The 27,656-nt window shown below is 52.1% G+C and overlaps 1 protein-coding gene across 1 annotated transcript in view; it reads right to left on the reverse strand.

The window, feature by feature from the left end:
• Positions 1 to 27,532, reverse strand: part of LOC127587179 (alpha-tectorin-like) — a 40,053-nt gene extending 12,521 nt beyond the window's left edge. The window contains exons 1-9 of the mRNA XM_052045372.1: positions 27,346 to 27,532; positions 26,476 to 26,885; positions 25,557 to 26,124; positions 20,317 to 20,912; positions 13,387 to 13,673; positions 10,952 to 11,220; positions 7,854 to 7,973; positions 2,388 to 2,572; positions 401 to 558 (exon numbers count right to left, since the gene is read on the reverse strand). Of these exons, the coding sequence (XP_051901332.1) occupies positions 401 to 558; positions 2,388 to 2,572; positions 7,854 to 7,973; positions 10,952 to 11,220; positions 13,387 to 13,673; positions 20,317 to 20,912; positions 25,557 to 26,124; positions 26,476 to 26,885; positions 27,346 to 27,532 (2,780 nt within the window). The remainder of the gene's footprint in view (positions 1 to 400; positions 559 to 2,387; positions 2,573 to 7,853; positions 7,974 to 10,951; positions 11,221 to 13,386; positions 13,674 to 20,316; positions 20,913 to 25,556; positions 26,125 to 26,475; positions 26,886 to 27,345) is intronic.
• Between the last annotated feature and the right edge of the window lie 124 nt (positions 27,533 to 27,656).

A 27,656-nucleotide genomic window follows, 5' to 3' on the forward strand; every position in this document is an offset into this window, starting at 1 on the left:
TCCCTATCTATGCCCCTGCTGATTTTATACACCTCTGTAAGGTCACCCCTCGGTCTCCTACACTCTAAGGAATAAAGTACTAGACCTTGGATGGTGGTGATGGGAACGCCACCACACGTAGGATCCCCACCGCCCTCCCACGCGGAAATCTGTCGACCGTCGCCAGGTCTGAATCCTGGGATTCCCTCCTCCCGACAGCGCCGTGGGAGAGCCTTCCCTGCACGGACCTGTGGTGGTTCGGGGGGGGGGGGGGCAGGTGGGGGGGATGGATGGAGGGCGATTGGGGATATGTAAAAAATGCTGGCATCGCCGACGAAATCCAACGTCAGTTGGGAAATGGATAAAAAAATGTAAGGTATTGACTTTAATTTAATACATCAGACGACAATAAGGACCTTACCTCTTCACAACCCTTGTCAGAGGTAGGGACAAGTTGATCGTTAGCGGGAATCCGCAGGAGAATTCCACAGAGAGTGACCGATTCCGTGAAATAATTCCATTATCTTCAACAATATATCCGTGGAGAGTGTTGGAATATGCAAAGTGTGTTCTATTTACCTAATTGTTAAAAAAGGCATCACTTTATCGAGTCAGGGAGTCACACAACTTGGAGGCAGGCCCAATTCGTCCGTGCTAACTCTGTTGCCCAGCGAGCGAGTCCCATCTGCCCGTGTTTGGCCCATAGCCCTCTAAACCTCTCCTATCCATGGGCTTATCCAGTAAACATTGCTAATGTGCCCGCCTCAGCCACTATATCTGGCAGCTCGTTCCAAATACGCGCCACCCTTTGCGTGGAGAATCTGCCCCTGATGTCCCTTTTAAACCTCTCGCCCCTGATCTTAAACCTATGCCCTCTTGTTTTTCACACCTCCCTCCCTGGGGTAAAAGACTCTCTGCTTTCACCCTGTCTATGCCCCGCAAAGCTTCACATACCAGCGTCCTGGTGAACCTCTCCTGCGCCCTCTCCGAAGCCCCCCACACCCTTCCTGTAACCGGGCGACCAGAACTGAATGCAATACTCCAGATGCGGCCTGACCAGAGTTTTATAAAGCCGCAACATAACTTCCCGACTCAGTGACTCAGTGCCTCGACTAATAAAGGCCAGCGTGCCATACGCCTTCTTTACCGCCCTGTCAGCCTGGGCAGCCACTTTCAGGGAGCTATGGACTCGGACCCCAAGAACCCTCTGTAGATCGAATTTTACACACCTCTATCTTGTCACCTCCCATTCCAGGGAGAATAGATCTAGGCTATCTGGAAAAGACTGCAGATGCTGGAATCTGAAGCAACAGTCGTTCTGCAGGATTGTCCTTTCTGCAACTTCAATCTCTCCGATCCTTGCAACATCCCTGAGAATCCTTGCTGCCCCTTGGTTTGTGTCCAATACGACTAAGATCGCCTCCTTGCCAGCAACACAGTCAGTGTAAAGTCAGCCACTTAGAACCATAGAACTGACCCTATACCCCCCACCACACTTCAATGGTTTTCTCAAATTATAACATATTTAAACTTAGAAAAAGTTAGGAGGGTACTGTTGATCCTTCGCTTAAATTTGAGGAAGTTTGGAGTCCATTTATTCAATATTTCCCTTCGATGAGAGCAGACCTTTTTAAAATCCCCTCCAATAACCTTTGAATACAGAGGAGCGGAGCTGACAACATAAGAATGTGTTTTTTTAAAATTGAAGAAATATGTCCAGTTTTTTTTCTTTGAAGTTTTTTGTTTGCTTCTGTTTAACATTACACCTTTTTTTTGATTTGGGGGTTTTCTCTTCAAAAAATTAAATTTCTTTTCAATTTTTTTTCCCCGTCATGTACACTTAGCAAGAGAGCGGGAGGTCGAGATTACATATTTTACTCCTTGTGAGTATAAATATTAACTACAGCACAGAAAACAGGCCATTCGGCCCTTCTAGACTGTGCCGAAACTTTATTCTGCTAGTCCCATTGACCTGCACCCAGTCCATACCCCTCCAGCCCTCTCCCGTCCATGTATCTATCCAATTTATTCTTAAAACTTAAGAGTGAGCCCGCATTTACCACATCAGATGGCAGCTCGTTCCACACTCCCACCACTCTCTGTGAAGAAGTCCCCCCTGAACCTTTCCCCTTTCACCTTAAAGCCATGTCCTCTTGTACTTATCTCTCCTAATCTGGGTGGAAAGAGCCTACTCGCATTAACACTATCTATACCCCTCATTATTTTGTAAACCTCTATCAAATCTCCCCTCATTCTTCTGCGCTCCAAGGAATAAAGTCCTAACCTGTTCAATCTTTCCCTGTAACTCAACTCCTGAAGACCCGGCGACATTCTAGTAAATCTCCTCTGCACTCTTTCAATCTTACTGATAATCCTTTCTATAACTCGACGCATCGATCAATAATTACCTTGAGTTTCGAGCCACAGGATCTTCGACTACCGTCGAAATTGAACACAATCCGACCATGGCTAACTTGCCCCTTGCAGCTGGGATCGTTGAGATGCAGGGGTCGAGTCATCCATCCGTCACTGAACAAAAGACAGCGGGAAAATGATATGTTGCTCTTTTCGCCACTGCATGTCAGCTTGTAGTCTGAGAAAGGAAGACCATCAGAATCAGGTTTATTATCGCTGACGTATCGTGAAATGTGTTGTTTTGCGGCAGCAGTACAGTGCAGGGCATAAAGATTACTATAAGTTACAAAAATAAATAAGTAGTGCAAAAGAGGAATAACGAGGGAGTGTTCATGGGTTCGTGGACCGTTCAGAGATCTGATGGCAGAGGGGAAGAAGCTATTCCTGAATCATTGAGTGTGGGCCTTCAGGCTCCTGTACCTCCTCCCCGTAGTAACGAGAAGAGGGCGTGTCCCGGGTGGTGAGGGTCCTTAGTGACGGACGCACCGCCTCTTGGAGATGTCCTCGGTGGCGGGGAGGGTTGTGCCCGTGATGGAGCTGGGCTGAGTCTACGACCCTCTGCGGCCTCTTGCGATCCTGCGTGTTGGAGCCTCCGTACCGGGCAGTGATGCAACCGGTCAGAATGCTCTCCGCCATGCAGTGACTTGTGTACCATCTCCTGATGGGCTGCCTATCTCTTGGGGAACAAAGTTGACATGATCTAAGCTGGGATTTCACTTCGTTGGTAAAATGCCTGGCCCAGATGGGATAATAGAACGTAGATATTCAAACATAGCACAGTACAGCACGGAAACACGCCCTTCGGCCCAACTCATCCATGCTGACCAAGGTGCCTTACTGGGCCAGTCCCATTTGCCTGCATTTGGACCCTATCCCTCTAAACATTTCCTATCTATGCACCTGTCCAAATGTCTTTCAACGTTGTAACTGTACCCGCCTCTACCACTTCCTTTGGCAGCTCGTTCCACACACCCACTACTCTCTGTGTGTGAAAAACTTTCCTCTCAGGTCGCCTTTAAACCTTTCCCCGCTCACCTTAAATTTCTGCCCTCTAGGTTGAGACTCCCCCACCCTGGGGAAAAGACGATGACCGTCCACCTTATCTATGCCCCTCGTGGTTTTATAAACCTCGATAAGGTCACCCCTCAGCCTCCTTCGCTCCGGGGAAAACAGTCCCGGCCTGTCCAGCCTCTCCTTATAATTCCAGCCCTCCAGTCCCGGGAACGTCGCCATGGATCTTTCCTGCCCCCTCTCCAGCACAGTGACGTCCTTCCTATAGCTGGGCGACCAGAACTACACACAGTACTCCAAGTGCGGTCTCACCAACGCCTTGTACAGCTGTAACGGGACGTCCCAACTCCTGTATTCAGTGCCCTGACCGATGAAGGCCAGCGTGCCGAACGCCTTCTTCACCGCCCTGTCTACCTGTGTCTCCACTTTCAGGGAACTATGTACCTGTACCCTGAGGTCTCTCTGTTCTACAACACCCTGCCGTTCACTGAGTCTGCGGATTGTACATCAGCCCCCAACAGAACCAGGGTGGGAATGATTCTCCAGCAGTGGGCAAAGATCCAGCAAGTGGAGTATAATGCTGGAAAATGTGGAATTAGGCATTTCGGCAGGGAAAATTGTTAATAATAAACTGTTCAGATGGCATGGGATGTGAGTGGGGTTTGGGTGTCCCAGTGCATACTTCACCAGAAGCTAGTGAGTAGGTACAGCAAGACAAATGAATCACAGAGTCATACAGCACGGAAACAGGCCCTTCAGCCCAACCGGTCCGTGCCGACCAAGGCGAACGTCCCTGCTAGTCCCACTTACCAGGGTTGTAGACTCAGCCAGCTCCATCACGGGCACAACCCTCCCCGCCATCGAGGACATATCCCTCTAAACCTTTCCTATCCCTGTACCTGTCCAACTGTCTTTTAAATGTTGTTCATGTACCTGCCTCACCCACTTCCTCTGGCAGCTCGTTCCACATACGGACCACCCTTTGTGTAAAAAAGTTGCCCCTCAGGTTCCTATTAAATCTCTTTCCCCTCTCACCTTAAACCTGTGCCCTCTAGTTCTTGATTCCCCAACCCTGGGGGAAAAGACTGTGCGCATTCACCCTATCGATGCCCCTCGTGGTTTAATACACCTCTATAAGATCATCTCTCTGCCTCCTGCACTCCAAGGAATAAAGTCCCAGCCTGTCCAACCTCTCCCTGTAACTCAGTCCCTCGAGTCCCGGCAACGTCCTCGTAAATCTCCCTCTGCGCTCTTTGCAGCTTAATGGCATCTTTCCTATAGCAGGGCGACCAGAACTGAACACAATACTCCAAGTGCGGCCTCACCAACACCTTGTATGGCTGCAACATCACCTCCCAACTCCTGTACTCAGCACCCCGACTGATGAAGGCCAGTGTGCCAAACGCCTTCTTCGCCACCCTGTCTACCTGTGACGCCACTTTCAGGGAACTGTGTACCTGTACTCCTGGGTCCCTCTGCTCCACAACACTCCCCAGGGCCCTGCCGTTCACTGTGAACGTCCTACCTGGATTTGACTTTCCAAAATACAACACCTCATATTTATCTGAACTCCAAGTGTGGTCAAAGATCTTATTAATAGCAAGAATAATTGAAACGTTGGGAGCTTATATGGAGCGAGATGGGACGCCTGGGTGAACGGTGCCCCAACAGCAATCTCTCGCTCAACGTCAGTAAAACTAAAGAGCTGATGGTTGACCTCAGGATGGGGAAGGAGGGCGAACACGCACCGGTCTACGTTGGGGGATCGACGGTGGGGAGGGTCAGCAGCTTCAAATTCCCGGGTGTTAACCTATCGGACGTAGCACGTAGACCCGGTCACAAGGAAGGCGCGCCAGCGTCTTTACTTCCTCAGGAGGTTCGGCTTGTCACCAAACACTCCAGCAAACTTCTACAGATGTGCTGTTGGAAGTGTCCTGACCAGTTGCGTCACGGTCTGGGACGGCGATTCGAACGCGCAGGAACGTAAGAAGCTGCAGAGAGTCGTGGACTCAGCCCCAATGCATCACGGGCACATCCCTCCCCCACCGTCGGTGGTATCTACAGGAGGAGCTGCCTCAAGAAGGCAACGTCCGTCGTCAAAGATCCCCCCACCACCCGGGCCGTGCCGTCTTCTCGCAGCTCCCATCGGGCAGGAGGTACAGAAGCCTGAAGTCCCCACACCACCAGGTTCAGGAACAGCGACTTCCCTTCAACCATTCGGTTCTTGAACCGACCGGCACAACCCTAATCACTGCCTCAGTACATGAACCAACCGCTCGCCCCTTTTCCCTTCTCCGTCTCTCCTCCTGATCCACCTGCCCCCCTAACACCCTGTCTCCTTCCCCTCCCTCCCGCCATCGCCCACACACCCCTCCGACTGGTTCCCCCTCCCCACCTCCCTCCCACCGTTCCACCCTCCACCTTCCTCTCCTGTCAGATTCCATCTCAGTCACCTCCACCTATCACCTCCCAGCTCCGGACACCAGCCCCACCCTCCGCCCTCCCCGATCTGCCTATCAACCTCCTCCCTCTGCAGGATCCACCTATCACCTCCCAGCTCCTGTAGTATGAGAGCACATGGCTGTCACGTGACCGTAACACTGACCTCGCTGGTTGGAGGACAGCATTGCTCTTTGGATCAGAAGTGACATCACTGTCAATCAAGGTGTGGCTCCACCCCACCCATCAGGTGTGGGCATAGGGATTGGCTTTGGAGAGGCACCTTTTTTCTTTGAACCTGTCTGACCATTGGCCGTGGCAGGCACCTTTGTCCATGACCTCCAAACCACTGGCCAGTCTAAATCACCTGATCAGGCTCCACTCAGCCTCCTAGCACTATAAAGAGTGTTGCAACCCCCTGGCCTGCCTCTTTTGACTGCCTCAGGAGTAGTGAGACAACGCTGCAGAGACCGCTGGTAAGAGTGTGTACCACCACGTGGTTTGGGAGCGTCGCAGTCAGATTCCAGGGAGTGTTAGGGCCAATGCTTGTTGGAACAAGGTACTCAGGCATTGTAGTGTTTATCCCTTGATAAGCTGTACCTTGTCTATTGTGTGTGTGTGTGTGTGTGTGTGTGTGTGTGTGTGTGTGTGTGTGTGTGTGTGTGTGTGTGTGTGTGTTTGTGTGTGTGTGTATCTCATCCTCGTTGAGATTCCCCCTCATGTCCGCGGTCTCCTGCGTGTGTGCGAGTGTGCATCTGTTCCCATGCATTCTGTCCCCGCATTTGCCTTTGTGATTAAACTACTTTTAAGATCCAAAGTCTGTGGCCAGAGTCCTCCATCTTTGAGATTCCAAAAGAACATTTTCACACAACAGCTCCTGATACCAGTCCCACTCTCTGCCCTCCCCTATCTGCCTATCAACCTCCCCTCCTGCAGGATCCACCTATCACCTCCCAGCACCTCTTCCCCTCCACCCCTCTACACCGGCCTCTTCTCATCCAGTCCAGATGAAGGGGCTCGACCTGAAACGTCGACACTCCATTTCCCTCCACAGATGCTGCCTGACTCGCCGAGTTCCTCCAGCGTTTTGTGTGTTGCTCTGGATTCAGGCACCTGCCGTCCCCTCTGTCGACACTATGACCACTTTGCACTGCAGTTTTCGTTCCAATTGTGTTCTTCAGAAGACTACAGCACAGTACAGGCCCTTCGGCCCACAACGTTGTGCTGACATTTTATCCTGCCCTAAGATCTATCTAACCCTTCCCTCCCACATAGCCCTCCATTTCTCTATCATTCATGTGTTTATCTAAGAGTCTCTTAAATGTCCCAAATGTATCTGCCCCCACAACCTCTGCCGGCAGTGCGTTCCACGCACCCACCACTCTCTGTGTAAAAAACTTACCCCTGACATCCCCCTTATATCTTCCTCCAATCACCTTAAAATTATGTCCCCTCGTGTTAACCATTGTTGCCCTGGGAAAAAGTCTGACTGTCCACTCAATCTATGCCTCTTATCATCTTGTACATCTCTATCAAGTCTCCTCTCACCCTCCTTCTCTCCAAAGAGAAAAGCCCCAGCTTGTTCAACCTATCCTCGTAAGACATGCTCTCCAATCCAGGCAGCATCCTGGTAAATCTCCTCTGCACCCTCTCTGAAGCTTCCACATCCTTCCTATAATGAGGTGACCAGAACTGAACACAATACTCCAAGTGTGGTCTGACCAGAGTTCTATAGAGCTGCAACATCACCTCGTGGCTCTTGAACTCAGTACGCAAGTAAGTTTTTCATTGCACCTGTGCCCATATTGACTTGTGCATCTGACAATAAACTCCACTGTGACTCTTACTTTGAAACCACTTCAGGATTACTATGTACGATATCGGCATCTGTCAGTCTTGTAGCCCTCGATGTAATGAATAAACATGATTGCAAATTAATCAACTGCGGTAGAATTCGATAGCAAGTAAGCAGCCTGTTTTAATTCAGAGAGACGAGCCTGCTCTGTTACCGTAAGTGTGGTCATCGATGAGATCAACCGTTGGGTTGCAGAAGCAGCCATAAGCACCTCTCCGTTCTCCGCACCACTCATCGGCCGTGCATTCCTGGTCTCCGCATGGATCTGGTGGCGCTAAAGAGAACACCAGGGCATTAATTCACGGCGGGCAGCAGCTCCTGACGGGAAATCCCTGGGACTATACTCGCTGGAATTCAGAAGAACGAGAGGGGATCTTACAGAAATATATAAAATTATGAAAGGGTTATGTGTTATTCTGTAGTTATAATAACGAACTACAGTTCCCAGTTGGCAATGCAAGGGGTCACATGGGGGAACCGGAAGTGGCTGTAAAAAGCCAGTCGGGTGTTGGTTAATAAAATGTTCAGATGTTAAACCCACGCGAAGTTTGTCTCTTGATGAAGAACAAACATAACAGGATAGAAAAGATCGAGGCAGGAAGGTTGTTTCCACTGGGAGGTGAGACTAGAACCAGGGGACACAGCCTCAAGGTTCGGGGGAGTAGATTTAAAACGGAGATGAGGAGGAACTGCTTTTCCCAGAGAGTAGTGAATCTGTGGAATTCTCTGCCCAGGGAAGCAGTAGAGGCTTCCTCATGAAGTATGTTTAAGACATAGTCAGGTAGATTTTTGCATAGGAGGGGAATTAAGAGTTTTGGGGAAAAGGCAGGTGAGTATAGAAGTTGGGAGGTCATGGCACACTTGGAGTATTGTGTTCGGTTCTGGTCGCCCTGCCGCAGGAAAGATGTTACTAAACTGGGAGAGAGCGCAGAGGCAGATTTACAAGGACGTGGCCAGGACTCGAGGGACTGAGTTACAGGGAGAGGTCGGACGGGCTGGGACTTTATTCCTTGGAGTGTAGGAGATTGAGGGGTGACCTTACTGAGGTGTGTAAGGTCATGAGGGTGAATGTGCACAGTCTTTCCTCCCAGGGTTGGGGAATCGAGAATGAGAGGGCACAGGTTTAAGGTGAGAGGGGAAAGAGATTTAATAGGAACTTGAGGGGCAACTTTTGTTTTTATATATACAAAGGGTGGTATCCGTGTGGAACGAGCTGCCAGAGGAAGTGGTTGAGGCAGGTACATTAACATTTAAAAGACAGTTGGACAGGTACAGGGATAGGGAAGATTCAGAAGGTTTTGGGCCAAATGCAGGCTAATGGGACTAACGGTTGGCATGGATCAGTTGGGCTGAAGGGCCTATTTCTGTGCTGTTTCACTCTATGACTCCATGAGGCCCTTCGGCCCACAAAGTCTGTGCCGAACACGATGCCGAATTGAACAATCCCTTCTGCCTGCACACGGTCCATCTCCCCCCATTTCCTGCACATCCATGGGCCTGTCTAACAGCCTCTTAAACCCCTCTATTGTATCTGCCTCCACCCCCACCCCTGGCAGCACATTCCAGGCACCCACCGCTCTCTGTGTAAAAAAAACTTGCCCGGCACATCTCCTTTGAACTTACCCCCCTCTCACCTCCAATGCATGCCCTCTGGTATTAGACATTTCGACCCTGGGTAAAAGACACTGTCTATCTGTGCCTCTCGTGATTTTATAAACCTCTATCAGGCCTCCCCTCGGCCTCTGCTGCTCCAGAGAAAACAACGCAACTTTGTCCGACCTCTCCTTATAGCTCGCTCTCTAATCGAGGCAGCACCCTGGTGAACTTCTTCTGCACCCTCTCCAAAGCCCCCGCGCCCTTCCTGTGACCAGCTCAAATCCCTCAGAACCTTTCCTATCTCTGTACCTGTCCAAATATCTTTCAAAATTCGTTATGTACCTGCCTCACCCACGTTTAACACCCTGCCTCATCAAATTTCCTGGTCAACTCATCAAAACACTCAGTCAAGTTTGTGAGATGTGACCTCCCACACACAAAGCTACTCTGACTGCCCCTAATCAACCCCATCTTTCCAGATGTGCGAATATCTTATCCCTTAGAATCCTCTCTGGTAACTTACCCACCACAGATGTTAGAGTTACTTCCTCAGGAGACTAAAGAAACTTGGCATGTCTCCTTTGACACTCACCAACTTTTATCGACGCACCACAGAAAGCATCCTATCCGGATGCATCCCGGCTTGGTACGGCAACTGCTCTGCCCGGAACCGCAAGAAACCGCAGGGAGTTGTGGACACAGAACGGAAACCAGCCTCCCCTCCATGGACCTCTCTCTGCCTTGGTGAAGCAGCCGGCATAATCAAAGACCCCCACCCACCCCGGGTCATTCTCTCTTCTCCCCTCTCCCATCGGGCAGAAGATACAAAAGCCTGAAAGTACGTACCACCAGGCTCAAGGACAGCTTCTACCCCGCTGTTATAAGACTATTGAACGGTCCCCTAGTACAATAAGATGGACTCTTGACCTCACAATCTACCTCGTCGTGGCCCTTGCACCTTATTGTCTGCCTGCACTGCACTTTCTCTGTAACTGTGACACTTTATTCTGCATTCTGTTATTGCTTTTCTCTTGTACGACCATTAGAGACCCCACCCACCCCGAACATTCTCTCTCCTCCCCTCTCCCATCGGGCAGAAGATACAGGAGCCTGAGGGCACGTACCACCAGGCTCAAGGACAACTTCTATCCCACAGTGATAAGACTATTGAATGGTTCACTTCTACGATGAGACCTCACAATCTACCTCGTTATGGCCTTGCACCTTATTGTCTGCCTGCACTGCACTTCCCTGTAGCTGTGACACTTTACTCTGTACTCTGTTATTGTTTTTACCCTCTGCTACCCCAGTGCACTCTGTACTACCTCAGTGCACTGTGTAATGAATTGATCTGTGCGATCGGTGTGCAAGACAAGTTTTTCATTGTACCTCGGTGCAAGTGACAATGATAAACCAATACCAATACCAAAAATTTATGTTTTTCACTCATCTCACCCCTCAACACTCCCCAGGGATCTGACGTTCACTGTTCAGAATGAACCCCTCAACCTCCGCCTGACTTCACTCGATAACTAACGTCACCCCGACTGCAATACAGGTCGAGAAAAGATTCTTCCCCTGGCCCGCTTTCTCCTGAGCCCAAGCCCTCCAGTTTCGGACACCCCTCCGTCCCTCATACAAGGGAAATTTTCTTACGGCAATTGTCGTCGCCGTGCCAAGCGGGAATGTCCACCCCTTCGATGTTGCATGCCTTCTGGTAGGTTCTGACAGCTTGGCAGAGCCTTGGACCGGCCGTACGGTGGAGGCACAGGTCACCCACGCAGGACCTGTAATAGTTCACGGGGTCCAGGTGACGGTGGCAGCCAGCGAAGGGCCCTGTGGCGTTGAGGATGATGGAACACAGGTACTCAAATTCGGGAGACTCGGGGCACTGGGGTTCCGTCCCTCCGGAGTCGTCTTCACACCTGCAAGAGGGAACATCAAGTTGTGAGGCGCGTCGGTTTGAGCGGGGGGGGGGCAGTGGGGGTGGGTCTGGCAGTGTGGCAAAGTGGGTAGAGCCACTGTCTCACTGCACCGGACACCCAGGTTCGATCCTGACCTCCACCACTGTGTGTGTGTGGTCTGTGTGTGTGTGTGCATGTGTGAGCCTGTGTGCGGGTCTGTGAGTGTGCCTGTGTGGAGTTTGCACATTCTCCATTACCCCGTGGCTTTCCCCTGGGTAACTACAGCACAGGAACAGGCCCTTCGGCCCACGATGCTGTGCCGAACTAATTAAACTAGTAATTAAGCACCTAACTAAACTAGTCCCTTCTGCCTGCACAAGGTCCATTCATATCCATGTGCTTATCAGCAGCATCTTAACCCCCTCTATCGTATCTGCCTCCACCTCCACCCCTGGCAGCACATTCCAGGCACCCACCGCTCTCTGTGTAAAAAAACTTGCCCCGCACATCTCCTTTGAACTTACCCCCCTCACCTTAAATGCACGACCGCTGGTATTAGACATTTCAACTTCTGGGGAAAAGATTCTGACTGTCTACTCTATCTGTGCCTCTCATAATCTTATAAACCTCTATCAGGTCTCCCTTCAGCCTCTGCCGCTCCAGAGAAAACAACCCAAGTTTGTCCAACCTCTCCTCATAGGCAGCGTCCTGGTGAACCTCTCCCGCACCCTCTCCAAAGCCCCCCACACCCTCCCTGTAACGGGGGCGACCAGAACTGCGCGCAATACTCCAGATGCAGCCTGACCAGCGTTTTATAAAGCCGCAGCATAACTCCCCGACTCTCGAGCTCAGTGCCTCGACTAATAAAGGCCAGCGTGCCGTGCGCCTTCTTTACCGCCCTGTCGACCTGTGCGGCCACTTTCAGGGAGAGAGCAGTTGTCTCCCACATCCCTGAGACATGCGGGGTCGGTGGGTTAATCGGCCGCCGTGAACTGCCCCCCTAGTGTGTGGGCGAGGGGTAGGATCTGGGGAAGAGTTGAGGAATGCAGGGAGAATGAAATGGCGTAAATGAGTGTCAGACAAAGAGATGTGTAAAGCACAGAAACAGTCCCTTCAGCCCATGACTCCCATTCTAACCTTTCTGCTAATCTGCACTAATCCCATTTCCTTGAATTAGGACCTTAACCTTCTATGCCAAGTGTCCGTCCAAATCCCTCTTAAAGTGTTACAGCTGTATAAAACTCTGGTCAGGCTGCATCTGAAGTGTTGCATTCAGTTCTGGTCGCCCCGTTACAGGGAGGGTGTGAGGGCTTCGGAGAGGGTGCCGGACAGGTTCACTAGGACGCTGCCTGGATTAGAGGGCGTGTGCTGTAAGGAGAGGTCGGACAAACTTGGGTTGTTTTCTCTGGAGCGGCGGAGACTGAGGGGAGACCTGATAGAGGTTTATCAGGTTATGAGAGGCACAGATCGAGTAGACAGCCGGTATCTTTCTCCCCAGGATCAAAACGTCTAATACTAGAGGGCGTGCATTTAAGGTGAGAGGGGAGGGAAGTTCAAAGGAGATGTGCGAGGCAAGGCTGAAGGTTCACAGGCTGGATTTGGAGGCTTTGGAGAGGGTGCAGAGGAGGTTCACCAGGATGCTGCCTGGATTAGAGGGCAGGAACTATAAGGAGAGGTTGGACAAACTTGGGTTGTTTTCTCTGTAGTGGCGGAGGTCAAGTTTCCCTGGATCCCATGCGTCCTGACTTTCTGAATGGGCATTATAAGGTTCTTTATCAAACGCCTTACTAAAATCCATGTACACCAGATCCACTGCGCTACCTTCATCAATGTGCTTTGTCACATCCTCAAAGAATTCAATCAGGCTGGTGAGGCATGATTTGCCCCTCACATAGCCTAATCAGACGGGAAAGACGGGCAGGTTTTTCAACATTTGGAACGAGCTGCCAGAGGAAGTGGTAGAGGCGGGTGCAAAGACCTTTAAAAGGCACTTGGACAGGTACATGGATAGGAAGGGTTTAGAGGGATATGGGCCAAACACGGGCCAAATGGGACTCGCTCAGGTAGTCAGCATGGATGAGATGGGCCGAAGGGTTTGATTCCGTGCTGTCGAGCACTCTGACCCTGCGCTATACCTCCCTCGAGCGACGGAGATTGGACTGTCACCTGCCTGCTGGAAATTCCTACCTCCAAGAGCTGTTTGCGGTCTCCCAGGAGTTCCCGAACCCGCTGTCGTTCCTTGCTGTCCACCCGGAAGGGGTCACCTTGTCGTCCGTTGGATCCCCGTTGAAGTTGCCGCACATCCCGCACAGGCTGTTGGCGTAGAGAGAGCCGACCTTCACAAAGAGGGACCCCTGCCCGTCAAAGCGGACTTCCACCTGGTTCATCGTGACAACCAGGACGTCGCCACCCACCTGGGATATGTTCGCGACCGTGGCGACGGAGGTGGGGAGAGAGACGGCGGTCCCGTTCACCTGAGAAGGTGGGGGGGGGGGGGTGAGCCATTGCTTGATTATCCATTGCACAGACACATGGTGAAGCTCCCTCCGCACCGTCCGATCACACACTCCCGGGGTCAGACACAGAGTAAAGCTCCCTCCACATTGTCCCATCACACACTCCCGGGGTCAGACACAGGGTGAAGCTCCCTCCGCACCTTCCCATCACACACTCCCGGGGTCAGACACAGGGTGAAGCTCCCTCCGCACCGTCTCATCACACATTCCCGGGGTCAGACACAGTAAAGCTCCCTCCACACCGTCCCATCACATACTCTCGGGGTCAGACACAAGGTGAAGCTTCATCCACACCGTCCCATCACACACTCCCAGGGTCAGACACGCTGGCCTTCATCGGCACAGGGCACTGAGTACAGAAGTTGGGATGTTATGTTGCAGTTGTACAAAGATGTTGGTGAGGTCATATTTGGAATATTATGTTCAGTTTTGCTCACCAATCTTTGAAAAGGTGCCATGAAGCAGGAGGTACAGAAGCCTGAAGTCCCCACACCACCAGGTTCAGGAACAGCGACTTCCCTTCAACCATTCGGTTCTTGAACCGACTGACACAGCCCTAATCACTGCCTCAGTACAGCAACACTGGGACCACTTTGCACTGCAGTGGACTTTGTTCATTTTTTGTTCTAGTTGTTTTTTTCTTTTAAAAGTTGTGCATAATTCATGTTTAATTTATGTTTTTCTTGTGAACGTTGTGTCTCTGATGCTTTGTGCCTGTGATGCTGCTGCAAGTAAGTTTTTCATTGCCCCAGACTTGTTCATCTGACAATAAGCTCGACTTTGACTTTGAATTAAACTCCACCTTAACTGGTATGTCATAGAACACAGAACACTACAGCACAGGGACAGGCCCTTCAGCCCACGATGTTGTGCTTAACTAACTAAACTCATAGTTAAACGCCTAACTAAACTAATCCCTTCTGCCTGCACGATGTCCACATCCGTCCATTCCCTGCACATCCATGGGCCTGTCTAACAGCCTCTTAACCCCCTCTATTGTATCTGCCTCCACCCCCACCCCTGGCAGCACATTCCAGGCACCCACCGCGCTCTGTGTAAAAAAATACCTGCCCCGCACATCTCCTTTGAACTTTCCTCCCCTCAACTTCAATGCACGTCCTCTGGTATTAGACATTTCGACCCTGGGGGAAAAGATACCATCTGTCTACTCTATCTGTGCCTCTCATAATCTTGTAAACTTCTATCGGATCTCCCCTCAGCCTCTGCCGCTCCGGAGAAAACAACCCAAGTTTGTCCGACCTCTCCTTATAGCTCATGCCCTCTAATCCAGGCAGCATCCTGGTGAACCTCTCCTGCACCGTCTCCAAAGCCCTCCACACCCTTCCTGTAACGGGGACGACCAGAACTGAATGCAATACTCCAGATGCGGCCTGACCAGAGCTTTATAAATCTGCAACATAACTTCCCGACTCTTTTGAGGTCAATGCCTCAACTAATAAAGTCGAGCGTGTCGTATGCCTTCCTCACCGCCCCATTGACCTGTCGTTAGCGGTGGTATGGACGGGAGGGATGAAATGGCCTCATGCTGGCCGCTTGGATCTGACTGATGGTGACCTCCCCTTCTCAAGGACCACGTGCCTGCCAGCCGCCCGGACGCAGACACGGGAGACGGTCGGTGCCGGGGGAGTTACGAAATTATGAGAGGCACAGGTAGAGTAGACAGCATCTTTTTCGCCAGGATAGAAATATTGAATAATAGAGGGCATAGCTTTAAGGTGTGAGGGGGAAATTTTAAAGACTTCACACTTGTATTACACATTACACAGGAGTATAATACATTTTTTGATGAACCAAGTGAGTTGAAAGAGGGCAGGGAATATACTGAATGAAACTTTTTTTTTTAAACACCTGCAATTTCCTAACCCGTCCGTCTTTTTAAATGTGGGAGGAAACCGGAGCACCCGGAGGAAACCCACGTGGACACACGGGGAAACATACAAACTCCTTACAGGCAGCGGCCGGAATTGAACCCGGGTCGCTGACGCTGTAATAGGGTTATGCCAACCGCTACACTACTGTGCCTGGCCCTTTCTCGATTTATCCAAATCCCTTTGGGCTGTTCCTTTTGAATCAGTTCCCATCACAGGACGTTCCAGATCGCGGCATCTCACCACATACCTCTGCCTCTGTGCCTCAAACTTGCCCCCTCTGGTCACTGATCTTCACCTCCCCACCCCACCCACCATTGGAAATATTCTCCTCGGACACCCTGGTCAGCTTCCCCACCACCGATCTGCTACAAGAGAATGTCACCGGCTCCTCCATGCAAAGCCAACGGTTGGGAACCAATCCCAGGATGGTCCAGAGCAAGACTGAAACCCTGTCCGGTTTGCGGCCAGCGAGTTACTGGACGTGAGGCCTTGTATATAGCAGAGGTGTTGGGGTAACCAGCTGGGAGTCACATAGTCACTTCTCAAATTATGAACACCCACCCCTCACACACTGCCCCCGTATATACGCACACACACAATCTGCCGCATATAGAACATAGAACAGTACAGCACAATACAGGCCCTTCGGCCCACAATGTTGTGTCGACTCTTCCTCCCACATATCCCTCCATTTTAAATCCCTCCATATGCTTATCTAGTAATCTCTTGAATTTGACCAATGTACCTGCCTCCACCACCGCCCCAGACAGCGCATTCCATTTCCCACCCATTACTTTAAAGCCATGCCCTCTTGTATTGAGCACTGGCGCCCTGGGAAAGAGGCGCTGGCTGTCTATTCTATCTATTCCTCTTAATATTTTGTACACCTCTATCATGTCTCCCCTCATCCTCCTCCTCTCCAATGAGTAAAGCCCTAGCTCCCTTAGTCTCTCCTCATAATGCATCCTCTCCAAACCAGGCAGCATCCTGGTAAATCTCCTCTGCACCCTTCTCAACACCTCCACATCCTTCCTATATATAAACACACACACACACACACACACACACACACACACACACACACACACACAGCCCCACTGTTGTGTTGTACACATGTACACAAACACATTGCCCAGTGGCCCCTTCACCTCCAACCCCACCCAGGAAAATTGCCCAACGCCCCAGGACCCAGGATTTACTTAATTCGGCATCGTGTACGGCACAGACATTGTGGGCCGAAGGGCCTGTTCCTGTGTCGTACTGTTTGATGTTCTGTGTGCCTCTAAATTGCAGATTCATTTAATTAATCAAGTTTAAACTCTCCACAGGTACTGTGCTGGCATTTGAACGACTTCTTCCCTTTAATGACCTCCATTCAACATAGTTGGACTAATATTATTCCCGTGAGGTCTTTAACATCGCAATGGTTCAAGGTGGTAACTCAAGAGCCGCGAGGTAATGATGCAGCTCTACAAAACTCTGGTTAGACCACACTTGGAGTACTGTGTCCAGTTCTGGTCACCTCATTATAGGAAGGATATGGATGCTTTGGAAAGGGTGCAGAGGAGATTTACCAGGATGCTGCCTGGTGTAGAGAGTATGGATTATGAGGAGAGACTAAGGGAGCTAGGGCTTTACTTTTTGGAGAGGAGGAGGATGAGGGGAGACACAATAGAGGTGTACAAAATATTAAGAGGAATAGATAGAGTGGACAGCCAGCGCCTCTTTCCCAGGGCACCAATGCTCAATACAAGAGGGCATGGCTTTAAAGTAATGGGTGGGAAGTTCAAGGGAGATATCAGAGGGAGGTTTTTCACCCAGAGAGTGGTTGGGGCGTGGAATGCGCTGCCTGGGGTGGTGGTGGGGGCAGGTACATTGGCCAAATTCAAGAGATTGCTGGATAAGCATATGGAGGAATTTAAAATAGGGGGATATGTGGGAGGAAGGGGTTAGATAGTCTTAGGAGAGGTTTAAAGGTTGGCACAACATGATGGGCTGAAGGGCCTGTATTGTGCCGTACTGTTCTATGTTCATCATCACTTACTCAGGGGCAACTAGGGGCGGGCAATTAGATGGAGACACATGAGATTCTGCAGAGTCTAGAGCAGACCCACAGGGACTCAACGGGTCGGGCAGGGTCTGTGGAGGAAGACAGGAGGGTCGACGTTTCGGGTCGAGACCCTTCATCTGGACTGGAAGAGGAGAGGGGAGATGGCCGGTGTGAAGGGCTGGAGGGGTGAGGCAAGAGCCGGCAGGGGATAGGTGGATCCTGGGGAAGAGGAGGGGGAGGGCGATAGGCAAATGGAGGAGGGGGGAGTGGGGATGGCGAGAGAGGCCGGGAGGTGAGAGGTTTGTGGGGGGGAGGAGCAAAAGGCTGCAGATGGTGGGGGTCTGACGGGAGAGGGGGGCGTAGCGCGGGAATCGAGGGAGGGAGGTGGGGAGGGCGGGTTGGAACTTTTGGGGAGGGGTGTGGGTGATGAGCAGAAGGAGAGGGGGAAGATGGTGGGCGTAGGAGGAACTGGGTCGATCAGGAGGAGAGAGGAGAGGCACGTCTGTCAGAAGTTGGACATTTTCAATGTTTGTGCCAGCAGTTGTAGACTATACGGGGGCGATCTGAGGGGCTCTTGAGATATGAGATATTTATTTATGAGTCCAATGTACATCGAAACATACTATATCCTTCTTTCAGGTCAAGGGACCAAAACTATGCTAAGTACTCCAGTGTGGCCTCACCAACACCCTGTACAATTCTAAATAAATGTCCTTACTTTTAAACTCTAACCCCTTTGCAATAGGGGCTATATGGTAATGTAGCGGTCAGCGTAACGTTACTACAGCGCCAGGTTCAATTCCTCACCAACACCCTGTACAATTCTAAATAAATGTCCTTACTTTTAAACTCTAACCCCTTTGCAATAGGGGCTATATGGTAATGTAGCGGTCAGCGTAACGTTACTACAGCGCCAGGTTCAATTCCCGCCGCTGCCTGTGAGGAGTTTGTACGATCTCCCCGGGTGACCGCGTGGGTTTCCTCCGGGTGCTCCGGTTTCCTCCCACATTCCAAAGACGTCCGGGTTAGGAAGTTGCGGACGTGCTACGTTGGCGCCGGAAGCGTGGCGACACTTGCGGGCTGCCGAGCCTCACCCTGGCAGTGGAGGGGGGCCAAAGGCAGAGAGGTCTGTGTAGGGAACGGGAGAGGGGGAATTAAAATCGCCAGCTCCTGAAGGGCAGAACGATCCCGGGAATGAAAGGGTTAGCGTACGAGGAGCGTTTCATGTCTCCGGGCCTGTCCTCGGTGGAGTTCAGGAGGATGAGGGAGGGAATCTCATAGAAACCTCCCGGATACTGAAAGACCCGGATAGAGCGGATGCGGAGAGGATGTTCCCATCAGTGGGAGAGTCCGGGATCCGAGGGCACAGCCTCGGAATAAAGGGACGTCCTTTTAGAGCTGAGACGAGGAGGAATTTCTTCAGCCAGAGGGCGGTGAATCTGTGGAATCCGTCGCCACAGAGGGAGGTGGAGGCCAAGTCATTGGGTGTATATAAGGCTGAGATGGATAGGTTCTGGATTGTTAAGGGGGGGGGGGGTGGTTAAGGGTTACGGGGAGAAGTCGGGAGAATGGGTTTGGAAAAATCACCCACGACTGAATGGCAGAGCAGACCCGATGGGCCGAATGGCCTAATTCTGCTCCTATACCTTGTGGCAGCTGCCCCCAAACAACTCCCACTGCCTTGGGGGGCAGGGGGGGCGGAGGGAGGAGGGGGAGAAGGGCGAAAGGGAAGGGGTAGAGAGGGAAGGGGTGTGGAGTGCAGAAGGGGAAAGAGGAGACATGGGGAGGGGAGGTAGAGGGGAGGGGGAGAGGTCAGAGCAGGGGTGATGGGGGGAGAGGAGGGAGGAGGGGAAGGGGTGCGAGAGGGGAAAGGGAGGGGAGGGAGGGGTGAGAGACCAGGACGGTAGAGGAGGGGAGGGGGGAAGAAGAGAGTGAGCGGGGAAGAGGGGAGGGGGAAGGGGGAAGGGAGGGGAGTAAAGGGGGGAGACGAAGGGGGAAAGAGGGGGGATTGGGGGAGAGATGCGAGCAAGGAAGTCGGGGGAGAGGAGAAGGAGGGAGAGGTGAGGGAGGGAGGGGGGTGTGGAAGGAGGGGAGAGGGGAGGGAGTGGAGAGGGGGAGTTGGAGGGAGGGGAGAGTTGATAGGGGAGGAGAGGAGGAAGAGGGGAGGGAGGGGGGAAGGCAGGAGGGGAGGGAGCATTGACGAGTGGAGGCGAGGGGAGGGGGAGGGGGAAGAGGGGAGGGAGCGTTGACGAGTGGAGGCGAGGGGAGGGGAAGAGGGGAGGGGGAAGAGGGGAGGGAGCGTTGACGAGTGGAGGTGAGGGGAGGGGAAGAGGGGAGGGGGAAGAGGGGAGGGGAGGGGATAAGATGGGAAGGGAGGGACAGGATGAATGGAGGTGAGGGAGGGGGAAGAGGGGAGGGAGCATTGACGAGTGGAGGTGAGGGGAGGAGGGATGAGGGGAATTGGGGGAGGGAGGGGGAAGACGGGAGGGGCGGGAGGGGGAAGGGAGCAAAGAGGGAATGAGAGGAGGGGAGGGGAGGGGAGGGAGGGGGGATGTGGAGGTGAGGGGAGGGGGGTGGAGGGGAGGGGAGGGAGAGAGGCAGCCAGAGGGGAGAGACATGCCATACAACAGGGAGGTAACCAGATACACATCGGACTAACCTGCACCGTGCCGTTCTCCCCCTGAGAAATCCGTATCCGATGTCCGTGCACTTCGACTTCCACCATCCGGGCCCGGGACCCCCGGTGCTCGATCTCCACTGTCACGCTGAACAGGGCGAGGTTGTGGGTGAGGTTCCCTGGGGGCGGGCAAGCCCGGCTGAGGGTGTACCTACAGAGCCCCTGTAGATCGAGGGACCTGCCGTCGAAGGTCTGGTGGTGGTCTCCCGAGGACCAGCAGATGCCTGCTGTCCTGAGGAAGCAGCCCCTCACCCCGTCCCGCAGCCCGCACTCCTCCAGGGGTCCGCAGGCGTGCGCCGCGCACTCCATCGGGCCGCCCGCCTCGGGGCAGGTGCACCTCAGGCCGCAGTCTGCCCCCAGGACGGCGGAGCTCCCCCGGGGGTAGTACAGGCCCTGGAAGGAGCAGCCGCAACGGCGCAGGGGGATGCAGCTGGCGCCGCTCAGCACGAAGCCCTCGTCGCAGTGGCAGCCCTCGACGCAGGGGCGGTCGCAGTAGAAGGGGGCGGTGGTATCAGAGCAACTGGGCGGGCAGGCGGAGGTGCAGAGCTCGTAGCGGCTGTGGGGCGGGCAGCGAAGGCCTGCAAGAGACAATGTCGAGACTCAGATGCAATTCTCCTCTGCATGCGCGGTTGGAATGCAAGTATTACTTGAAGCTACAACTCAGGCATAACATTTGGCACGCCCTCCCCGTCGAACCTCGCCAATATTTTATCGATGCACCGTAGAAAGTATTGGTATTGGTTTATTATTGTCACTTGTACCGAGGTACGGTGAAAAACTTGTCTTGCAAACCGATCGTACAGGTCAATTCATTACACAGCGCAGTTACTTTGAGTTAGTGCAGAGTGCATTGAGGTAGTACAGGTAAAAACAATTAAAGTGCAAAGTAAAGTGTCACAGCTACAGAGAAAGTGCAGTGCAATAAGGTGCAAGGTCACAACAAGGTAGATCGTGAGGTTAAGAGTCCCTCTCATCGTATAAGTCTTATCACAGTGGGGTAGAAGCTGTCGTTAAGTCTGGTGGTATGTGCCCTCAGGCTCCTGTATTTTCTACCTGATGGGAGAGGAGAGAAGAGAGAATGACCCGGGTGGGTGGGGTCTTTGATTATGCCGGCTGCTTCACCAAGGCAGCGAGAGGTAAAGACAGAGTCCAAGGAGGGGAGGCTGGTTTCCGTGATGCGCTGGGCTGTGTCCACGACTCTCTGCAGTTTCTTATGGTCCCAGGCAGAGCAGTTGCTGTACCAAGCCGTGATGCATCCAGATAAAATGCTTCCTATGGTGCATCAATAAAAGTTGGTGAGAGTCAAAGGGGACAAACCAAATTTCTTTAGCCTCCTGAGGAAGTAGAGGTGCTGGTGAGCTTTCTTGGCCGTGACGTCTACGTGATTTGATCAGGACAGGCTGTTGGTGATGTTCACTCCCAGGAACTTGAAGCTCTCAACTTTCTTGACCTCAGCACCATTGATGTAGACAGGTGCATGTACACCACCCTGGTCTCCGTGATGCGCTGGGCTGTGTCCGCAACTCTCTGCAGTTTCTTGCTGGTCCCGGGCAGAGCAGTTGCTGTACCAATCGTGATACATCCAGATAGGATGCTTTCTGTGGTGCATCGATAAAAAGTTGGTGAGAGTCAAAGGGGATGTGCCGAATTTCTTTAGCCTCCTGAGGAGGTAGAGGCGCTGGTGAACTTTCTTGGCCGTGGTTGGACCAGGACAGGCTGTTGGTGATGTTCACTCCTGGGAACTTGAAGCTCTCAACCCTCTCGACCTCAGCACCATTGATGTAGACAGGAGCATGTACACCACCCCCTTTCCTGAAGTCAATGACCAGCTCTGTTGTTTTGCTGACATTGAGGGAAAGGTTGTTGTCATGACACCATGTCACTAAGCTCTCTATCTCCTTCTTGTACTCATTGTTATTTGAGATACAGCCCACTACGGTGGTATCGTCTGCAAACAGACCAGTACTGCCCCTTGTTGACCGAACACAGCTGAATTTGACCCTCACCAACTTTTGTCGATGCACCGTAGAAACCATCCTATCCAGATGCATCCTGGCTTGAGACGGCAACTGCTCTGCCCTTGACCGGCAAGAAACCAGGTAGAGTTGTGGACACAAGAACGGAAATCAGCCTCCCCTCCGCGGACTCCCGTCTGCACTTCCCGCTGCCTAGGGAAAGCAGCCGACATAATCAAAGACCCCCACCCACCCCGGACATTCTCTCTTCTCCCCCCTCCCATCAAAAGCCTGAAAGCACGTATCACCAGGCTCAAGGACAGCTTCTATCCCACTGTTATAAGACTATTGAACGATAAGATGGATTCTTGACCTCACAATCTACCTTGTTATGGCCTTGCACCTCATTGTCTGCCTGCACTGCACTTTCTCTGTAACTGTAACACATTATTCTGCATTCTGTATTGTTTTCCCTTGTACTACCTCAATGCACTGTGTAATGAATTGACCTGTACGATCGGTATGCAAGACAAATTTTTCACTGTACCTCGGTACATGTGACAATAATAAACCAATTCCAATTGCATTTGTTGGAAAAACATAAATTAAACATAAGTTCTACAGGGAAAACAGTCCCTGCCTGTCCAGCCTCCCCTTAAAACTCAAACCCTCCAATCCTGGTCCCAGAATTGGAAACAGAATTGGTTCGATGGCAGGAAGCAGAGGGCAATGGTGGAAGGTTGTTTCTCGGACTGGAGGCCCGCGACTAGTGGTGTTCCCCAGGGGTCGGTGGTAGGACCATGGCTATATCGATGATTTGGATGAGAACGTACAAGGCATGGTCAGTAAGTTTGCAAATGACACTGCAATAGCTGGGTGTTGTTCACAGTGAAGAAAGTTATCAGGAATCTTGATCAGCTGGGTAACTGGGCCAAGGAATGGCAAATGCAGTTTAATTCGGATAAGTGCGAGGTGTTGCATTTTGGGAGGACAAATGAGGGTAGGGCTCTCAAAGTGAATGGTAGGGCCCCAGGGAGTGTTGTAGAACAGAGGGACCCAGGAGTGCAAGTACATGGTTCCCTGAAAGTGGCGTCGTAGGTAGACAGGGTGATGAAGAAGGCATTCGGCACGCTGGCCTTTGTCGGTCAGGGCACTGAGTACAGGAGTTGGGAGGTTACGTTGCAGTTGTACAGGACGTTGGTGAGGCCACACTTTGGAATACTGCATTCAGTTTTGGTCGCCCTTCTACAGGAAAGATACCATTACGCTGGAAAGAGTGCAGAGGAGATTTACGAGGATGTTGCTGGGACTGAGTTACGGAGAGAGGTTAAGCAGGTTGGGACTGCTTTCATTGGAGTGTAGGAGAATGAAGGGTGATCTTACAGAAGTGGGACATTACGTTGCAGTTGTACAGGATGCTGGTGAAGCCGCACTTGGAATATTGTGTTCAGTTTTGATCATCCTGCTATCGGAAAGATGTTACTAAACTGCAAAGAGGCCAGAAAAGATTTACAAAGATGTTGCCAGGACTCGAGGGACTGAGTTATAGGGAGAGATTGGACAAGCTAGGTCCTTATCAGATAAGATATCTTTAGTAGTCGCATGTACATCGAAACACGCAGTGAAATGCATCTTTTGCGTAGAGTGTTCTGGGGGACAGCCCGCAAGTGTTGCCACGCTTCCGGCGCCAACATAGCATGCCCACAACGTCCTAATCCGTACGTCTTTGGAATGTGGGAGGAAACCGGAGCACCCGGAGGAAATCCTCGCAGACACATGGGGAGAACGTACAAACTCATGGAGGGTCATAGATAGGGTGAATGCGCACAGGTCTTTTTCCCCAGGGTTGGGGAATCAAGAGCTAGAGGGCACAGGTTTAAGGCGAGAGGGGAGAGATTTTAAAGGGGAAACTGAGGAGCAACTTCTTCACCCAGAGGGTGATCCGTACGTGAAACGAGCTGCCAGAGGAAGTGGGTGAGACAGGTACATTAACAGCATTTAAAAGGCACTAGTACAGGTCTGTGGATGGGAAAGGTTTAGAGGGATCTGGGCCAAACGCGGGTGGATGGGATTTGCTTGGATGGGAACCACTGCACAGCTGCACAGGTTGACTCTGTGGTGAAGAAGGCATGCGATGTATTGTCCTTCATCAATCGTGGAATTGAATTTAGGAGCCGAGAGGTAATGTTGCAGCTATATAGGACCCTGGTCAGACCTCACTTGGAGTACTGTGCTCAGTTCTGGTCACCTCACTACAGGAAGGATGTGGAAGCCATAGAGAGGGTGCAGAGGAGATTTATAAGGATGCTGCCTGGATTGGGGAGCATGCCTTATGAAAGCAGGTTGAGGGAACTCGGCCTTTTCTCCTTGGAGCGACGGAGGATGAGGGGGGACCTGATAGAGGTGAAGAAGATGATGAGAGGCATTGATCGTGTGGATAGTCAGAGGCTTTTCCCCAGGGCTGAAATGGTGGCCACAAGAGGACACAGGTTTAAGGTGCTGGGGAGTAGGTACAGAGGAGATGTCAGGGGTAAGTTTTTTTACTCAGAGAGCGGTGAGTGTGTGGAACGGGCTGCCGGCAACGGTGCTGGAGGCGGATACGATGGGGTCTTTTAAGAGTCTTTTAGATGGGTACATGGAGCTTAGAAAAATAGAGGGCTATGGGTAAACCTAGTAATCTCTAAGGCAAAGACACATTCGGCACAGCTTTGTGCTCCTTCATTGATCCTTCGCTTAAATTTGAGGAAGTTTGGAGTCCATTTATTCAATACTTCCCTATGATATAAGCTGACCTTTTTTCAGATCCCTTTCAATAACCTTTGAATACAGAGGAGCAGAGTTGACAATATAAGAATTTTTTTTTTAATTGAAGAATTATCAGTCCAGTTTTTTTTTGAAGTTTATGGGTTTATTATCAACTCTTTTTTTAACTTGAGGGTTCTTTTCTCCTATAATTAAATTTCTTTCGATCTTTCCTTTGTATTTGTTCACTTAATAAGAGAGCAGGAGGTCTAGATTACATTTTTTAACTCCTTGTGATTATATGTATATTAACCGTCATGATTGCTGTCCTGATCTCTCTGCCCCAGAGGTATAATTACTAATGTTGGATATATTAACTTGTATTAATTTGAAAATTAATAAAAAAAAAGATAAAGAAAGAAAGAAGGGCCTGTATGCGCTGGAGGTTTTCAATGTTTCTATGTTTCAATGACCATTTGGGAAGGGACCGCTTCAGAGGAGGGACAATCAAACAGGCGGTCCTACCGCAGAACTCCTCTGTCCTCCAAGGCTCCGGCGTCACACCGAAGGATCTGCAGACCTCCGAGAAGCTGGTGAGAGCCTGGCACAGGGTGAGCGCCTGCCCGTTGTCGGCGCACAGGTCAAAGACGCAACTCTGCACGAAGTCCCGCGGGTCGACGACGGCGAGGCAGGCGCGAAAGGGTCCGTCCTGGGAACTCATGAGCCCGCAAGAGCCCAGGGAGGCGTAGGCCGCCTTCTGCGTCTCGTTGCAACCCCCGCACTGCCCGGAGCAGGGTTCCCGGCAGCCGCCGACTCCCCCCACCCCCCAGCTGCTGCCGAAGGCGTCCGCCGTCTCCGCCCGGGTCCCATCCGGGGTGAGGAGGTCGTCGGAGGGATCCCCGTTCATGTTGCCGCACATTCCGCAGGTGGCGCCCCCGTACGAGGCGGGCAGGGAGACCGAGGCGTGGTGGTCCCCGTCGTAGGTCACTGTCAGGCCGAAGTCAGTGGTGGCGCTCAGCGCCAGGCCGCTGGCGCGGACACGGAGCTGCCCGTTGGCCAGGGAGACGGGGATGGACGTCCGGGTCCCGTTCACCTGCAAGAGAAACAGCCAGCAGTGGGGTCGGTCAGTCCCCACACTGATCCCACTGCCCCGCTCTCTCCCCACAGCCCTGTCGGTCCCCAAACTAATCCCACTGCCCCACTCTCCCCATAGCTCTGTATCAGTCCCAAAACTAACCCCACTGCCCCGCTCCCTCCATCCATCCTCAAACTGATCCCACTGCCTCGCTCCCCCCCCCCCCACAGCCCTGTATCAGTCCCCAAACTAATCCAACCGTCTCATATCAATCCCCAAACTCTTCACACTCTCCATCTAATTTCGGGATGAATCCCAGATCACCGGAGCCAAAATTAATTCAGTGATGAATGAACTCAACAAACTTACCAGGATATAGTCGGCAGCTCCCTTGAGGAGCAGAATTTCAGTCTGGTACACCAGGAGGCGCACAAGTCTCAGCCAAGACACAGCGGTGTTCCCGCGATGCTCGCTCGCCCCCTCCACCCTGTAGAAGGTCAGATTGTGCTGACCGTCACACAGCTGGCTCAGGACGGAGGTGCACGTCCCCTGGAAGTGGATGACCCTCCGGTCGAAGGTGTAGTAGTGTGGGTCTCCGAAAATGGTGCAGGTTTTCGTCAAGACTGGGTGGCAGGTGTAGAAGGTTGCGGACGAGACGCAGATTTCGTGAGCATTGCACGCTTCGGGACCACACTCCAGCGACCTCTCCGAGGTACACTTGCACTTTGTTTGACAGCTTTCGTCAATCCAAAATCTGTCATCTTCCCGAATAAATTTTCCTGAAAAAATAATTTACGAAAGCTTATGGGGTGTTAGCATTCATAAGTCATGGGATCGGGTTTAAGAGCCGTGAGGTAATGATGCAGCTCGACAAAACTCTGGTTAGACCACACTTGGAGTACTGTGTCCAGTTCTGGTCGCCTCATTACAGGGAGGATGTGGAAGCACTGTGAGAGAGGGAGGGGGAGAGAGTGTGTGAGAGGGAGGGGGGAGAGGGAGGGGGAGAGAGGGTGTGAGAGAGAGGGAGGGGGAGGGGGAGGGTGGAGAGTGTGTGAGAGGGAAGGAGGGGGAGTGAGGGAGGGGGAGGAGGGAGAGGGAGGGGGAGGGGGAGGGGGAGGAGGGAGAGGGAGGGGGAGGGGGAGGGGGGAGGGGGAGAATGTGTGAGAGAGGGAGGGGGAGTGACCTATCCGAAGTTTGAACGCATCAGTTCCAGCTGAGAATTGAGTTAGATGTCTCTACCATTGTGGACACACCCCCCGAGCACACTGAACGTGTCGGTCCGGAAGACCCAGCGACCGGGCTCGTTCACATTGCTGGTCGACTCGATGTTCACTATGTCTGGCGTCTGGGACCCGGGAATGGAGAAGAAATGCGTAGAGTTCCCACTGTTGAATCCAGCCTGTTCGGGAACACAAACTCCAGTCATCCGCCATCCTGAGGTTCTGGTGATTCAGCAACCGGTATATTGCAGCCCCGTTTCCTGCTCCCCTAAAACCCACTGGGGTCCCGGGGTTATTGACCAGGTACCGGATGGGGGAAGAGGATGGTGG

Source organism: Pristis pectinata, chromosome 39 (assembly GCF_009764475.1).
Source record: "Pristis pectinata isolate sPriPec2 chromosome 39, sPriPec2.1.pri, whole genome shotgun sequence".
In the NCBI taxonomy this organism is placed as follows: domain Eukaryota; kingdom Metazoa; phylum Chordata; class Chondrichthyes; order Rhinopristiformes; family Pristidae; genus Pristis; species Pristis pectinata.